At 43.7% G+C, this 15,715-nt stretch overlaps 1 protein-coding gene across 1 annotated transcript; it reads left to right on the forward strand.

Moving 5' to 3' along the window:
- Positions 1-5,452: 5,452 nt before the first annotated feature.
- Positions 5,453-9,116, forward strand: LOC149280970 (oxidative stress-responsive serine-rich protein 1-like). The gene is made up of 3 exons (XM_089499965.1): positions 5,453-5,529; positions 7,604-7,717; positions 8,438-9,116. The coding sequence occupies exons 1-3, from the start codon at positions 5,453-5,455 to the stop codon at positions 9,114-9,116; spliced, it is 870 nt and encodes a 289-aa protein (XP_089356091.1).
- The last annotated feature ends 6,599 nt before the right edge of the window (positions 9,117-15,715 follow it).

Here is a 15,715-nt window from a genome sequence, read left to right on the forward strand (position 1 = left end):
GACAGCCTGAGAAAGAAGAAAGAGATGAGGGTTGGGACCAGCTGTGTAGCAGAAGATCACGTGGGTCCGGACACTACCATTTACACAGACCCTAAACCTCATCCCTCGTCGTCTAATTACACAGACCCGGCATAAACGAGGATCCTCGGGAAACGCAACGCTGTTTCATTTACCTATTCTACACGACACATAATAACAGCTGATTTTTTTTTTTTTCATGCTACATTTATTTTTAGACTCAAATCTTTGCACGCAAATAAATTCAAGGACGTCTAGTGTTTTTTGGGGTTTTTTTTTCCACGTAACTGTTTACAGTTATTTGACCTTTAGCAGATAAGGGAATTTGGACCATAATGACCAAAATTAGGGTTAATATACACAAATTTTAAAATGAAGGACAAAAGGGGTTAATCAAAATATTTGGAATATTTGGTTTCTGTGATGTAAAAAAAAACAAAACCCAAATAATTTGTTAATAAAAATATTGTCAATAAAATAATATTAGTAATAAAATAATAATAATAATGTTCTATTAAGTAACACTACATAAATATGATAGGAAGATGACTTAAAGGATAATATTTTCTTTGTATAATAATAATGATAAATAATAATAATAATGTTCTATTATTTTTATTATTATTTTATTGTTTTATATAGCGCCGTCAAATTCCATAGCGCTGTACAATGGGTAGGCAGGACATAACAAGTAGCATGTAATATAACAAATTGACAGAAGGTGAGGAGGGCCCTGCTCAAACGAGTTTACAGTCTAGAGGGATTAAAGCAACACTTTGTAAATATGATTTTAATCTGATTTAAGGGAGAATATTTTATTTGTGAAAAAATGATATTTTATTTACTGAGTAATTTGGAGTTACGAGTATCAAAGAGGATTTTACAAAATGAGGTCGGTAGATAAGTGGAACGGCCTTTCAGTAGAAGTGGTAGCCTACAGTGAGGGAATTTAAACATGCATGGGATAGGCATACGGCTCCTGAATCTAAGACGAGACCAACGACTGATTACGTTTTTAGTCTTTATAGCAAGAAAAAGGGGCAACTAAACGGCCTGAAAGGGGCCGATCTGCAGATTTTGTGTTTCTATGATAATGATAGTTAACCTTTTGAAAGGGCACCACCTAGTGGCGAAGCAGCTTGATTGCAAAATTAGGATTTAAAAAAAATAAAATAAATTGCAATGTAATATATTCACAGTGTAATAAGAATTTCAATTTTTTAGGCACTTCTGATTCCCCCCAAACAGCAGCCATTTAGCAATAATATGGAATGTGGACATCATTTTAGCCCAGTTTGTTACTTTGTATCAAAATCTTCCCTTCCTACCACACAGCAGCCTCATTAGCATACCTGGGAACTTCCCGCAAGGAGCTCAGAAGTTCCCAGGTATGGGCATTAAGGGTGTCCAAAGATGGCTTATAATTGCTTTTTGGGTTAAATTGCAGTGCAGTGCCACTGATTCAACCCCTTGGTAATCAATACAGCCGTGAAAAATTAGATTAGGACTCGCCAAACCTTGACGCAGTGTCGGTCGAAGCGATATATGGCTATATAACGTGAGACAATCCTCAATATTTATGTATGTAATATTTAAATAGTATCCGCCGGGTATGTGCTGAATTTTTTGTATAAACGCTGTATCCTGACGGATTTTTCCGTGGAATGACTTTGCAGCCGGGGCTGTTACACAATCGGCCCCCACGGTGCTGTATTCAGCAGAACTGGAGTCACAGGATTTCCATTAAGTAAAAGCATCTGTAGCAGGTAGAGCTCATCATCCTATTTTAGGAACGTGACATGCTAGATACGGCTTCTGGCTCCATGCCTCGTTTAAGCAGAACTGATCCGTGTCCTTGGACTCTCTGAAGGGTCTCTTACCCACCCCACATGGTGCTAGAGTGACGCTTCTATGTAAACGTAACGGCATCTTAACGGGGGAACTCCCACCATGTTTATTCCTAGTATTGGATTTAAAAATATTCTCCTGTTTTCTTTATTAAACCAGTGGTAGTTTTGGCCCCATAATATAAAGTTTTCAGGCAGCTGTATATTAGCCTTTTGTATGAGTTCTCGCTCTGTTATCTGAGTCCCACTCTACTAGACAAACACCCCGACTCCTTATCATACTGCCTGTGGGAAATAATGGAATGGCTCAGTCTTAATCACCCGGTCAGACTCTCTGACTGATGAAAGCCTATGGAGGAAGGGACTTCATTAGCATTGCCATAAAGCATCAGCTCAGTGTGGTGATTGACCAGGAAAAGTCACCTGAAATATCACATGACTGACAGCAATGGCGGCCTCTGACAGCACTGAGGTGTAATTACCGTATACAGCGCTGGGGGGTTATATTACTGTATACAGCGCTGGGGGGTTATATTACTGTATACAGCGCTGGGGGTTATATTACTGTATACAGCGCTGGGGGTTATATTACTGTATACAGCGCTGGGGGTTATATTACTGTATACAGCGCTGGGGGTTATATTACTGTATACAGCGCTGGGGGTACTCAGCATTGGAGGGTTATGCCCAAAGAAAAAAAAAATTCTGTGGGACTTCCCCTTTACTTTAAGCAAAATCTAGGGGCAATAAGGTCAGACCTTAGCAGAAAGTGGGTACAGTGATGTGATATTTTTTAATAGCCCGTATTTAATTAATATATATATATATATATATATATATATACACATATACATTCAAATACAAAACCAAAAAAACATGGCGTATAGTCCATGCGTTCCATTCGGAAACGAGTCGTGGCACGCAGTGCCATACGTGACGTGACCATCGCACGCGCTGCAGTCTGGCCGCTCTGTCCTGTGTTTTGTATGCCGTCTCTATGGCAGTGGGCGGGTGACGTCATCTGGCGCTGGGATGCAGAGTCACCGTGGGGTTGTTTGCGCGAATAAACAACGGGGATTGAGCGAAGGAAAGTGAACTGTGTTCCGTCGCTACCGACTGCCACCGGAGCTGGGGTACATGGTAAGGCACGCAGCGGTACAGGGCGCCGGCGGCTCACTTGCTCTATGTGGCGCCTCTGTAATACCCCCGCTACCTGCACTGGGGTGGCTGAGGCAGGGCAATTAATGTCACCGTTATGCGTGACTTAGGCCAGAAGGCAGCTCCCCACAGCGTGGTGTCAGTGACTGTGGGGCAATTACATGGGGAGTTACCCTGGGGAACCACTGGGCCCTCTGGCCTTGGGTGCAGGCTGCCCCTCTTTAGGGTTAAATTGCGGGGTTTGAGCAAACTCTCTGGGCATATCTAAAGTAACCATGCCTTTCCTGAACGCGCCCTATAATATTAGATTGCAAGCTCTGCTGGGCAGGGACCCCTGTATGAAAGATTAATTTCATATAGCAAGCTGTTGTACTGCGCTAAGTATTAGATATATATATTATATATACTGTGCTGTGTGTATATATATATATTTATTATTATTATTATTATGATGCTCTGGGCTCTCTGACGGGTGTAGTAGCTGCTTTTCCAGTTAGGTTGCCGTGCGCCGGCAACACTAACGGGTACGCGAAAGCTGTACGTCAGCGGCTGTAGCCGGTATCCTAATGAATGCTTTTTCTTACCATCCAAGTAGTTTTTACTTTAAATTTACCCGCCTGGCATATCCCTAAAAACATACCCCCATCAGACAGGCACCTGAGCCCCCCTTCCTAGCCATGAAGTAGCCACATCTTTGACAGCTCTTTTTAAAGGTCCGGTCACCTCTCCAAATCAAAGTCTTGTAACTTTTTAAGCAAAGCTCTGCTTGATGGGAAAGTAAAGATAAGTCCATTGGGAGACTTGGGGTACTGGTATACAATTTGGGGGTCTGGACTTGAATCCCCCATGGTTTATTTCCCCACTACTGGGGGGTTCTCAAGGGTGGCCTATCTCATTAAACTGGCCCTACTAATGTGTACTCCATTGTTCCTCTGGAAATCTAGAAGAATAGCCGCTGATTGTTTCCCCTCCGGAGTTCAAGACGCTGATGCCCGCGTTCCGGCACGTGACTAAACAATGACTACGATTTTATAATTGCTTTTTGGGTTATGTAACCGGCAAAGGCTTAAAATAACTATTGTGTGTCGCCCTTTCCTTTGCCGCAATGTGATATGTTTATAAGGCTCCAAGACACGGTACTTTCTTTTATTAACTCGCAAATCCTGTTTTGCTTTATGCTTTGTCAGCAAAAATCCTTGGATTCTCTGAAGGATCCCTGATGGGGTCAGTTTAGCACCGTGAGGGCTAACGTCACACTTCATTGCAACCGTAACGGCAATTTAAATAGAGAAATCCCATTTTTAGTGTCCGATTAAAATACATTTTCAAACATATTGAGCTGTTTTATTGTTTATCCAAAACGTTTGGATTTTTGCCCCTTAGTATAATGTGTTCAGGCAGCTGCATATCAGCCATTAGGATGAGTTCTCATTCTGTTATCTGTGCCCCAATCTACTAGACCAACCCCCTGACTCTGTCGTACTGCCTGTGGGCAACAATAGAATTGCTCAGTCTTAATCACTCAGATGGACTCTGACTAATGAAAGTTTAGAGAGGAAGGGACTTCGTAGTACGAGCTCAAAACGCTAATCTACAGCTTGAAGGTGGGGGCATCTCTGTTCCCACGTGGCTGTTGGCTTATGTAGCAGGGTATGGGGGTCAGTTGTGTTGTCATACATATGACTGCTTACACTACATAACTGGGATGCTGCGTCTTGGATTAGACAGCTGGCCAAACCACCTTTGGCTTTTTAGCAGCTGTCTAATGCAACACAGATCCAAAAAGACTAGGTTGTCTACTGTTATTTTTTTATACTCTATAGACACGACTTACTTTGTCTCCAAAAGAAGGGGAGGCTGAGCTTGACAATCAACAACTGTGCTCCCGTATGATGCAAAGTGACATCATCAGATGTGTATTGGCCGTGGCTCTCGTGTCATGGCTCTGGGTCTCCCTCGCCATGACTCACTTGTAACAGAATCGGTGACTCAGCTTGTGGGTTATTTCCTCAAAATGGAATTCATTCTTCTCTCTCATAATATTGAATTTGTGAAATGCCATCTCCTGCTAATGTCGTGACGCAGTGTCATGGGTGACGAGATCCCTTAGAACCAGATCTTTTTACGAATTCGAGCCACCAGTCTGTTCCAAGTTAACTTTAGCAGAGAGACCTCTTATGGGAATTTGATCCTAACCCCTGAGGGTGTATCTTGGTCTGCTGCTGACCCGGTGCTACCATGGCTTACCCGCACCTCTCTTCTGAGACGGGACGTCACTTGGGGGGGGATAGAGAATTGTGCCGGTAACCTGGCAAATACACATTGTCCTGTTTCTGTGTGGTCACTGCCATCTCACTGTTCTCCTGATTGCTTTCATTTCAGATTTCTCTGGCAATTTCTGGTTTCCCGTCTGCTGTCAGAACTCCGTGATGGAATCGGAAGCCAAAGACGGGGAAGAGGAAAACCTACAGAGCGCGTTTAAGAAGCTGCGTGTTGATGCTGAGGGGTAAATCTGAATTTATTTATTGTATGTAAAAAAGTTAACTCCGTGTAGAGCTGGATGCCAGCTGCCTATATAACGTTTCCAAAGACTCTGAAGCCATAAGCAAGTAAAATGTGGACGGAAAAGTCTTTGGAAATGTAGTATGGGCAACTGGCCTTCAGCTCTGTATGGAGCTAACTTTGTAGTACTGATTCCCCATGTAACTTTGCCACAAAAAAACTTTTAATGACCAACTCCAGGCCTCGAGGACTAGAAACAGACCAGGATTTAGGTGAACCCTTGTCTAGAACACAAGTGATTTACTCTGTTTAAACCGTTTTGACTGACTTCTTTCATCCTTCGCGTTCTTTGCCAGATCCTGCCGCCTGCACCTAAAAACCATCTGTCGCTTCCCCCTATTTCTCAAAATCCACAAAAACTCTTCTTCCTACCCTTATTTCCCATCTTGACTACTGCAAAAATCTGCTTGTTGGCATTCCACTGTCTCAATTCTCCTCTACAGTCTGTCCTAAATGCTGCTGCTAGGCTTATCTTCCTTACCGCCACTCCTCTTCTGCTTACCCACTTATCCTCCGCTGGCTCCCAATTACCTTTAGAATTTAATTTAAAATCCTGGTACTAACATATAAGGCACCCGTAGCGCTGCTGCTGCTGCTCCTCCTCCTCCGTAGCGCTGCTGCTGCTGCTCCTCCGTAGCGCTGCTGCTCCTCCGTAGCGCTGCTGCTCCTCCGTAGCGCTGCTGCTGCTGCTCCTCCGTAGCGCTGCTGCTGCTGCTCCTCCGTAGCGCTGCTGCTGCTGCTCCTCCGTAGCGCTGCTGCTGCTGCTCCTCCGTAGCGCTGCTGCTGCTGCTCCTCCGTAGCGCTGCTGCTGCTGCTCCTCCGTAGCGCTGCTGCTGCTGCTCCTCCGTAGCGCTGCTGCTGCTGCTCCTCCGTAGCGCTGCTGCTGCTGCTCCTCCGTAGCGCTGCTGCTGCTGCTCCTCCGTAGCGCTGCTGCTGCTGCTCCTCCGTAGCGCTGCTGCTGCTGCTCCTCCGTAGCGCTGCTGCTGCTGCTCCTCCGTAGCGCTGCTGCTGCTGCTCCTCCGTAGCGCTGCTGCTGCTGCTCCTCCGTAGCGCTGCTGCTGCTGCTGCTCCTCCGTAGCGCTGCTGCTGCTGCTGCTCCTCCGTAGCGCTGCTGCTGCTGCTGCTCCTCCGTAGCGCTGCTGCTGCTGCTGCTCCTCCGTAGCGCTGCTGCTGCTGCTGCTCCTCCGTAGCGCTGCTGCTGCTGCTGCTCCTCCGTAGCGCTGCTGCTGCTCCTCCGTAGCGCTGCTGCTGCTGCTCCTCCGTAGCGCTGCTGCTGCTCCTCCGTAGCGCTGCTGCTGCTCCTCCGTAGCGCTGCTGCTGCTGCTCCGTAGCGCTGCTGCTGCTGCTCCTCCGTAGCGCTGCTGCTGCTGCTCCTCCGTAGCGCTGCTGCTGCTCCTCCGTAGCGCTGCTGCTGCTCCTCCGTAGCGCTGCTGCTGCTCCTCCGTAGCGCTGCTGCTGCTCCTCCGTAGCGCTGCTGCTGCTCCTCCGTAGCGCTGCTGCTGCTCCTGCTCCTCCATCACCCTCAGACACACCATAACGTCCCTGTCACTGATACAATCCCCACGCTACCTCTCAACTTTCTGTGTGCCTTTGTTTGACCCCATGACTATATGTATTGTAAGAAGCACTGCGTAAACTGTTGACGCTATATAAATAAGAGAATAATATCCAGAAAATTTGCTTTGGTCCTGGAGTGTAACACGTTTAATTTTGTTCAGCTTTCAAACAAAAGTATTCAAACTCCCAGTTCTCTGCAGAAACGTGGTGCCTCTCCGTCCCCTCTCCACTACCGTGTCATCGTTGTAATTAATACAATTGTTTCTTTGTGAAATGTGGTTTGTGCAGGGTGTAAAGGTTACTCTTCCACAAGCTATAGGTTCCTATACAGAAAGGGGTGTCCTACAAATCCTGCAGGGACTACTATCCAAGTCTTAATCATCATGTTGTCTTCATGTGTGGAACTATTGACCTGTATGTGCAAGCTGTGTGCTTAATCACATGTGGTTTTTATCTTGTAGATGTACGGCATGCTTGAATGTCGCTGATGGCTGCAGTACAAGAGCGTCTTTGAGACCTTCGTTGGAAGACACCAAACCTAAAGTCTTGGGCTCCTTAAAAGAAAGCTGGCATGGGTAAGAATGGGTCTTGAATAGGCACGTGCGTTTGGATATGTCCGAAATCAAGATGGAGCCCTCATAGAAACCAGCAAAAACTAGAGAGCGTTAAATTATTCGTACTCGCTCTCAATGTTTCCCTACCTCCTCCGCCGACCACTTCCGCTTCCCGGTCTACTTTTCCACAGCTCTACTTCTTCTCTTGGTCTTCTGTCTTCGTCTGCTTCCCCTTGGTATCGGCTCCGTAGGGTATAGGCTGGCGCCGTGGTTCTGCCCTTTAGCACCTCTCTGCACATCCACCTGCATTATTTTGGTTTCTTGGAGTACTTCTGCAAAAGGGCCGAGCTGTTGCGCTCCTTACTGGGACAGCCGCTCCCTCGTTCCTCCAATCACGGAGCTGATACCAGGGAGAAGCAGACCATGAAAGAAGACAGAAGAACAAGGAGAAGCAGAGCTGCGGAAAAGAAGGACATGGAAGCACCGTTCTCTTAATCTTTGGTCTGGATGTGATATAATATCTTCAACTTTTCCATGCTTCCCTTAATAGATCAGTCCATTTGTCTCATAATTCATGTTTTCTACCCACTAATTAATGAACCCATTACAAAACCCTTACCTTCAAACATTTCTTCTCTTTTCGTTGATTCTCTTTTGTCCTTTTTCATACTACACATATTTATAAACTAGCCTTAAAGTGTCTTTTTTATTTTATTTTATTTTTTCCCCTCCTTTTTGTAGGACGTCAAGAAAAGCCACTCGAGGAGTATCTAGAACACCTCGGAGAAGACGCTCCAAATCCCCAGTCCTTCACCCACCGAAGTTTACACATTGTAGCTCAAAGACACCTTGCAGCACTCCGCTAAAACACAAAAGCCTGTGCGATTCCCAAGACGGGGCCGTTGCTAATATTAGCCCTTCAGCTGCTAACGATCCGTCCAGCCCTCCTCTCAATGTCAACGGGTACAGAAGATTCTGCCTTGAGGCTTCAGGAGCATCTGCCTCTGATACAACTTCAGAGACCCTGCGTTCCGTCACCTTGGTGGGTGGGACAGCCCTGAAGGCCGGTCAACCCTCGGATTTCCAGGCTGTATCGAAGCTCAACACGGCCGAGAAATGCACTTGCAAAGGAAAAGAGTGTCGATGCAAACACTGGCAAAACATGGAGGTCTACTCATTTTCTGGCTTGCGAGATATGCTCACAGAATGCGAGAGGAGCATTAAGGAGGACATCTCACAACCCTTACAAAATCGAACTCAGAACTCTGGCAACGGCGCGTCCGGATCCCCCCGCTCCTGCTCGGAGCAAGCCAGGGCTTCGGTCGACGACGTGACTATAGAAGACCTTGCTGGGTATATGGAATATTACCTGTATATTCCAAAGAAGATGTCCCATATGGCTGAAATGATGTACACCTGACAAACCCCCAAGAATTTTTGCTGAACAATTAGTGGTGGAAACGCATAGCATGTAGGTCGATGGCGTGGCAGCTCCTCTGCCTTCGCGCTTTTTTTTTTGTCTCCATTTTGGGTGTGATAAGAGATTTGCGTATTTCAGTCTCTTATACGGGAAAAGGCATCCCCCCTCACCCTTGCTAGACTTACCTTTTGCCATACTTAAAGAACGCTAATCTATTAAAAAATAATTTAAAAAAAATACTAAGTATTAATATCTTAATTAATATTAAAATGATTCGTCCTTTATTTGCTGTCCATCCATTGTAAGCTGACCCCTGAACCTTTGGATGTTCCCCGATCAGTCTGTCGGTGGAGGACGTACCTATCTGCTGGTAATGGAGGCCGCGCGCAAGTAGTTGGTCGTCGGCCTCGCTGCGTTTGGATTGTCGTAGATTGTCCTGCTTTAGCTTCACAAAAGGAATGTTTTATTTGGGTTTACCTGTTTGCCTTGAAATGGTCCTAGATAGTGTGGGGGATGGGAGACTGGTCAGTCTAGTAAAAACGGCTATTTTTGAAGATGATTTAATGGGAAAATGCTTATGTTCTTGCAGTGTTACATCATTCTTTGGTTTTTGTTAGAAGAAAAAAAAAAACTAGCGCTCTAAAAATAGAAGAAATAAACCCTGGAATGTTTTTGTTAGAGCTGTTTAAAAATGTACGACATTCTCCCCCTCCTCCCGTGTTGCTGTGATGTTTCTATTTTGGATTTCACGTTGGCCAAATACGAAACTTTTTGTTAAATCAGCGCTGCCCTTTGGCTTCCTCCGACGGTTTGCCCCCCCATGGCTTCAGCAAAGGGTGCGTATTACAGTCCTGGACCTTGGTTTACCTCTTGATGTCTGTTTAAAAAAAATAAATAAAATGGATCTGTCGTCTTTGACATTTTCTGAATAAAATGTACTTCTGGAATCAGCCTATACGTTTATTTCCTCGTTTTTACTTCTCTACGGTGTAAACGTTTCAAGCTTCTACTGTAAAGACTCAAACCTTAATCAGTCGTTGGTCTCGTCTTAGATTCAGGGGCCATGTGCCTATCCCATGCATGTTTAAATCCCCTCGCTGTATTACCCTCTACCACTTCTGCTGGGAGGCTATTCCACTTATGTACCACACTCTCAGTAAAGTAAAAAACAAAGGCAATTCTATCTTGGCGTCGCTGGGTTGAATCAGTTTGCCTATTACTCATGACCTAAAAATGCAAAATAGAAAAAAAAAAATGTCTATGTTGATCTTTTGTCTGTTTATCATCTGCGCAAATGAAATTGCTTCCAAAAATGGGTGATTCAAGATAATACCAATTACTTAAAATATGTGCCAAAGGAGATTTAAAACGCAGCAGTGACAAAGAAATGAGCAAAAAAAAAAGAAAAAAACTTTATAAACTGTGTAAAACTTTAGCTCATTAACATAATTTGGAAATTGACCAACAGATGCATACCAGCAAAGATAAATGGAGATCCGAATCCTCAGGTCTTGGTGAGCGTTTGAGCTCCAAATATTTCAGAGAAATCTAAATAGAGCTAAAAAAAAAAATTAAAAAAAATGCATGTCCCCCCCCCCCTCCCCGCACCATCTTATTACCCCAATAGAACCGTGTGTTCCCTACTGCATACCAAACAGTGTTAACCCATTTAGACAATCGGTGCAGAACACGCTACTCCTCAACCTTGTATTTTTAAAATGCAATTTTGAGATTATTTTGGATGCCAACGCGTTTCACTGCATCCTAATCGCAGCGCGCGTTCTTTGATTACTGAATTATAACACGAGACTTCTCTAGCGGTTCTTGCTCCTCTAGCTGCCTCTACTGGAGCCAGGAGGCATTAGAATGAATTAGGTATGCTGAAGCAGCAGCCAATCACGTGTATGTGCAAGAAGCAGATTAGGGTATGCTCCCAGCCTTCAATTGAGGCAGCTGGGGGAGGAGTTACATGAGAGAAAAGAACACAGATCCCGCCCACTTTTGACCTGACCTCTTCTTGCTACACCTCCCGACCCAGGTATCCCGATGAAGACCTGAAATGTTTGGGGTACTTTTGGGTACTGATGAATTTAATGACCCCCAATTATTCTATCATTTTCTGTCTTTATGGTGACGGGGGAGGGCTGTTCTTTTTTAGAAGCTTCATCAAAAACCTTTAGACTGCTTCTGTAATTCCAATATATTACAAATATCACACTCCAGAATGGAATTAAAAGCTTTAGACGGCAAACTAATCCAGCGACCGATTTAGACCGTAGATCAGTAACCGATACCGACGCATTACACATCCGCGCCCCTCGGGGTAATCTTTGCGGTCTCGTGTTTCACAGCCCGGTCACAGAAAGGGTTTACCATGCAGAATTTAGGAGATAATGCCCCCGCAGGCTGTTGATGGGAACAGGTGTTCCCGGCCTCAAGCCTCTGACATCTGCTCAAATTATTTTTAAAGCCCCTCTTGCCAGGAAAGCCTGCAATGCGTGTCACAGCCACGGAGCGCGTCAGCCGCCTCGGACCCTGACTTACATGCAAGCTGGCTGCTGTCATTTGGCTTCATAAGTGGTGCAGAAGACTTCAAGGGGTCCATTCCTAAATTGGAGACTAAGGGGAAGTAAAAGGGTAGTAAATATTATTTTAATTCTTATATATATTTATATTTTGTCCGATTTCTTTATCAATGAACTCCGGAATCTTCCTTTTTGGCTCAAAGAACTTGGGTAATTAAGGATCATATTTATGCAAATAAGTATTAGGTGACGTTGAAAATTACTTCTTTTTTTTCCCCACCTGCTTTTGTGGTAACAGCAATGATAAGCAGGTATGATGTCATCCACTAATGAGATCACCCCCACCCCCGTCAGGGCAGCCCAGCAGGAGCTCCTCCTCGTTTCAGTAATCAGCTTTATGTGTGGTGGGGGCAAGGCTGGCCCCTGATAGCGTTAAATTAGATGGGTGTAGGATGGGAAGTGGGCGGAGAGGGGGTGTGGCCAAATACAGCTTCCCTGTCTAGAGATTGAGGAAGCTGACCCGGAGACTCAGAGAAAACGCTACTTCACCCTGAATCTCTGGGTCAACGCAAGGATTTCCCAATATTGTGTGTCCTATTGGAGGAACCCCCCCCCCCCCAAAAAAAACATTGGCACCTATGGACCTTAACTTACAGAAAACTAATTTTCTGACATTAAGATGAAACCTACTTAATATATTTTGAAAAACTTAAAAATAAAAAGATTTTGCGCATGTCTTGGCCTCAAATGGTTGAAAGTTGATCAACACGGTAGAAGTTAGAAGCCGAGTGGAGGTTCCACTGAATACAGGTAGCGGAAGAAACATCACGCAGGGTTCTGATGGAATATTCCCCATGGTCCCATCGTCTGCTTCCAAAATTAGAACATCATAAAAGCTATATATTTCATAAAATACCAGCTATATATAATGTCACAAAAGTTATTTATTTTCTATAAATAGAAGGAATAGTTTAACAGCCAACTACTCACTTTTCCCTTCGGAAAAGAAAACATTCAAATGAAATATTTTATTGTTTATTATTTTCCCAGATCCTGTCCCGTGTCCCTTGTTTTTTTTCCCCTCCTGGGTGCTCTTTTTCCATCCCCGGTGTCCCTCTTTTCCAGAAGCTCGGAATGTTTGCTGGGTATAAGAATAGTTGGGAACTTCCCGGCGCTGCCTTCTCCTTCTCCTGTTCTTTAAGGGGCAGTAAGGGTGCAGGACAAGGTATAGACCAAAACTGAATCGATAGGGAGCCAGTGCGCCCAAATGCCATTCCAACACTGCCACATAGGTCTTGTGAATCGGTTCTGATTTCCAGGAGGTCCTGGTGAGATCTGGAAAGTTCCAAGTATGAGTGTATCACAATATTCTTTAAAAAAAACCAAAAAACTAATGGAAATGGGTTTATAAATTGGATACAAATGAAAAAAAAAGTATCATATTGATCAGGAAATTTCAGTAAATCTTAATTAAAACAGATGTATTTGCTTCCGCTCTATGATTTCACCCGGAGTCTCCAAGTGAAGTCCTACCTACCTCCCTGGGTCTCCGGTTAGGTTTCTGCTGTCTCCTGGCTGGCGGGGGTGGGGTGTCATGTGGCCACACCCACTCCCCACCCATGGTCTGACTACTTTCCCAAGATCCCCTCCCATCTTGCCTTCTATCAAAGGCACTCTGGGGCTGGCCCCGCCCCCACAGACAACAAGCCCTTCCTCCACATGAAGCCACACCCCAAAAGAGGGAGCGCTCTGGGTAGACTGCCCTGGAAAGTTCTGGCAATGCTCCCGATTTCACCCCGTTAGAAGAGTTGGTTCTAGATCTCGAGGGCCGCCTTTGATCTGGAGATTGGAGCTCTAGCTGGTAAGGAGGGCCACCAGTGATCCATAGAGGATGGAGCCTAGACATTGCATTCTCCTCGTTTTAAGGATTAGGCGGCAAATCTAGAACCTCTTCTGGATTTGTGGTCCGGCGATATCGAGGAACGTGAACTTTTTTAACCCCGTGTTATATGTCAACATGTAAAAAAAACAAAATCTGGAGAAAATGTAAAAATAGCTGGAAACTAGAATAAAACCTCATGGGATTAACAAAAAAAAAGTTCCTTTATTAGCTTTCTCCAAGCTGGAAGAAGAAAAAATATTTCCAGAGAACGCTGTGTGTAGAAGAACATAACTTTCCCCCGAATACCGGCTTCAAAGGGAAATAGTTTAAAGCGGATTACGCAATTTTTAGATGTTTTTTCCACCGTTAGTTTTCACCTGAAATCTGTTTATTAAAGATAATTGCAGAATATAAATGATTCGCCCCATCTGGTCGCCCGTTTCTCCTGCTGCAAAGACTCAATCCTCAATCAGTCGTTGGTCTAGTCTTAGATTCAGGAGCCGTATGTCTATCCCATGCATGTTTTTAAACACCCTTACTGTTCCTTTCTAAACCCCTGGTGCTGGGAAGCTGTTCCACTTATCTAATACTTCCTTAAATTCCATCTAAACTTCTGACCCTCCAGTTTTAGATTATGTCCACTTGTTCATGTGTATAGGGTCAGCCAAAGGGCTATTGTTCTGTAATAAAAAAGCCATCCAGTTACCAAACTGAAAATGTTGGTCCGCACCTGCCCATGTTTGCCTGCCTGCAGTTTAAGATGTGACTAAGAAAACCCTAAATAAAACAGCAAACAAATGAAAAAAATATATTTATATACAAGGCACATTATTCTGCCTTTTATTTTTTTATTTTAAATGTTTTATTTATTTAATAAAAAAAAAAAAGTAATTTATATTTATATTATATTTAAATTAAATTTCGATAAAATGTAAGCAACACTACACAGTAATTAGGAGAATCCAACTGCTTGGAATTTAAGGTGTGATTAAAAAAAAGCTCTACAGAGGGGGGAAAAAAATTATGACATCCGTGAACTGAATGTATTTTAAAAAAAAATGCACGTTAAAAAATTCTTTAATTCTTACATTTACAAAAAAAAATATATATATTTTTTTTTTGCTATGGATTAGAAATTCTATTTAATTTGATGGCTCTGCTTCCTGCTATTAACACCCAACACAAAAAAACAACAATTTGTAAGAAGATTCCGATTGTCACACAAGATGTCACACAAACATTCCTCAAAAATCGGCCTCAATCTCTATTTTAAGCTCTCTCTCTCTCACTCTCTCTCTCTCATTCTCTCTCATTATCTCTCTCTGTCTCTCTCTCTCTTTCTCTCTGTCTCTCTCTCTCTCTCATTCTCTCTCTCATTATCTCTCTCTGTCTCTCTCTCTCTTTCTCTCTGTCTCTCTCTCTCCCAGTCCTACCCCCTCTCTCTCTCTCTCTCTCTCTCTCTCTCTCTCCCCTCTCGCTCTCCACTCGTACATAAGTTTTTTTTTTGTACTGCTTTCAGAAGTGGCCAACGAGGAGTGTAAGGATTGGGCTTTATTTTTGGAACGGCTGGGATCCGATAGCCTTGTTAGGTCTGTTTTAACATTCAGCTCCTTCTCATCCAGTTTGGGACTCGGAGCTGCTCTGCCTCACAGGGAAGTGGAGGCTTTCTCCCCAAAAGAAAAAGAAAGGGTTAATATTCACAATGACCTGCGCGATATCATGAAAAAGAAGAATTACATAATGTTCGGATGGACTACGGAAAGAATTAACCCCCTTCAAGCTTTCATACAACCTCAACTGAACAAGTACACCGAAATTAACCCTTTGAGTTCGTCAGCTGTTTCCGTAGAAGAAGTGACTGCTGGATTTTTAAATGATTAAGCCACCTCTGAGTCCCGCAACATTTTCAATTAGAAAAGAAGAAACAAACAAAAAAAAAAAAGAACCAATTTGGATTTTATTATTTTTGGAACTTTTTTAAGTTTTAAATTCTGAAATTAATTAGAAAAAAGTATTTTTTTTTTTCTTCTTCAGAAATTTTTTTTTAACAAAAATTCTCAAAAAAATATAGAGAATTATTTTTTTTTTACGACGACACAGGACTGTTTTGTTTTTTTTCTTTTATTTATTTAAGTGGATCTTTTTTTTTTTCACGTTAACACCAGGGGTTTAGAAAGGAATCTGCCGGTAGC

This window comes from Sceloporus occidentalis, unplaced genomic scaffold, assembly GCF_023333645.1.
Source record: "Sceloporus occidentalis isolate IW3139 unplaced genomic scaffold, rSceOcc1.0.p SCAF_143, whole genome shotgun sequence".
Classification (NCBI taxonomy): domain Eukaryota; kingdom Metazoa; phylum Chordata; class Lepidosauria; order Squamata; family Phrynosomatidae; genus Sceloporus; species Sceloporus occidentalis.

Excerpts from the sequence above, each read along its gene's own strand:
- LOC149280970 (XM_089499965.1), top strand. The coding sequence starts at position 5,453 with ATGGAATCGGAAGCCAAAGACGGGGAAGAGGAAAACCTACAGAGCGCG. Across the intron at positions 5,530-7,603 it reads CTGCGTGTTGATGCTGAGGG|ATGTACGGCATGCTTGAATG; the intron begins GTAAATCTGAAT and ends TTTATCTTGTAG. Across the intron at positions 7,718-8,437 it reads TTAAAAGAAAGCTGGCATGG|GACGTCAAGAAAAGCCACTC; the intron begins GTAAGAATGGGT and ends TCCTTTTTGTAG.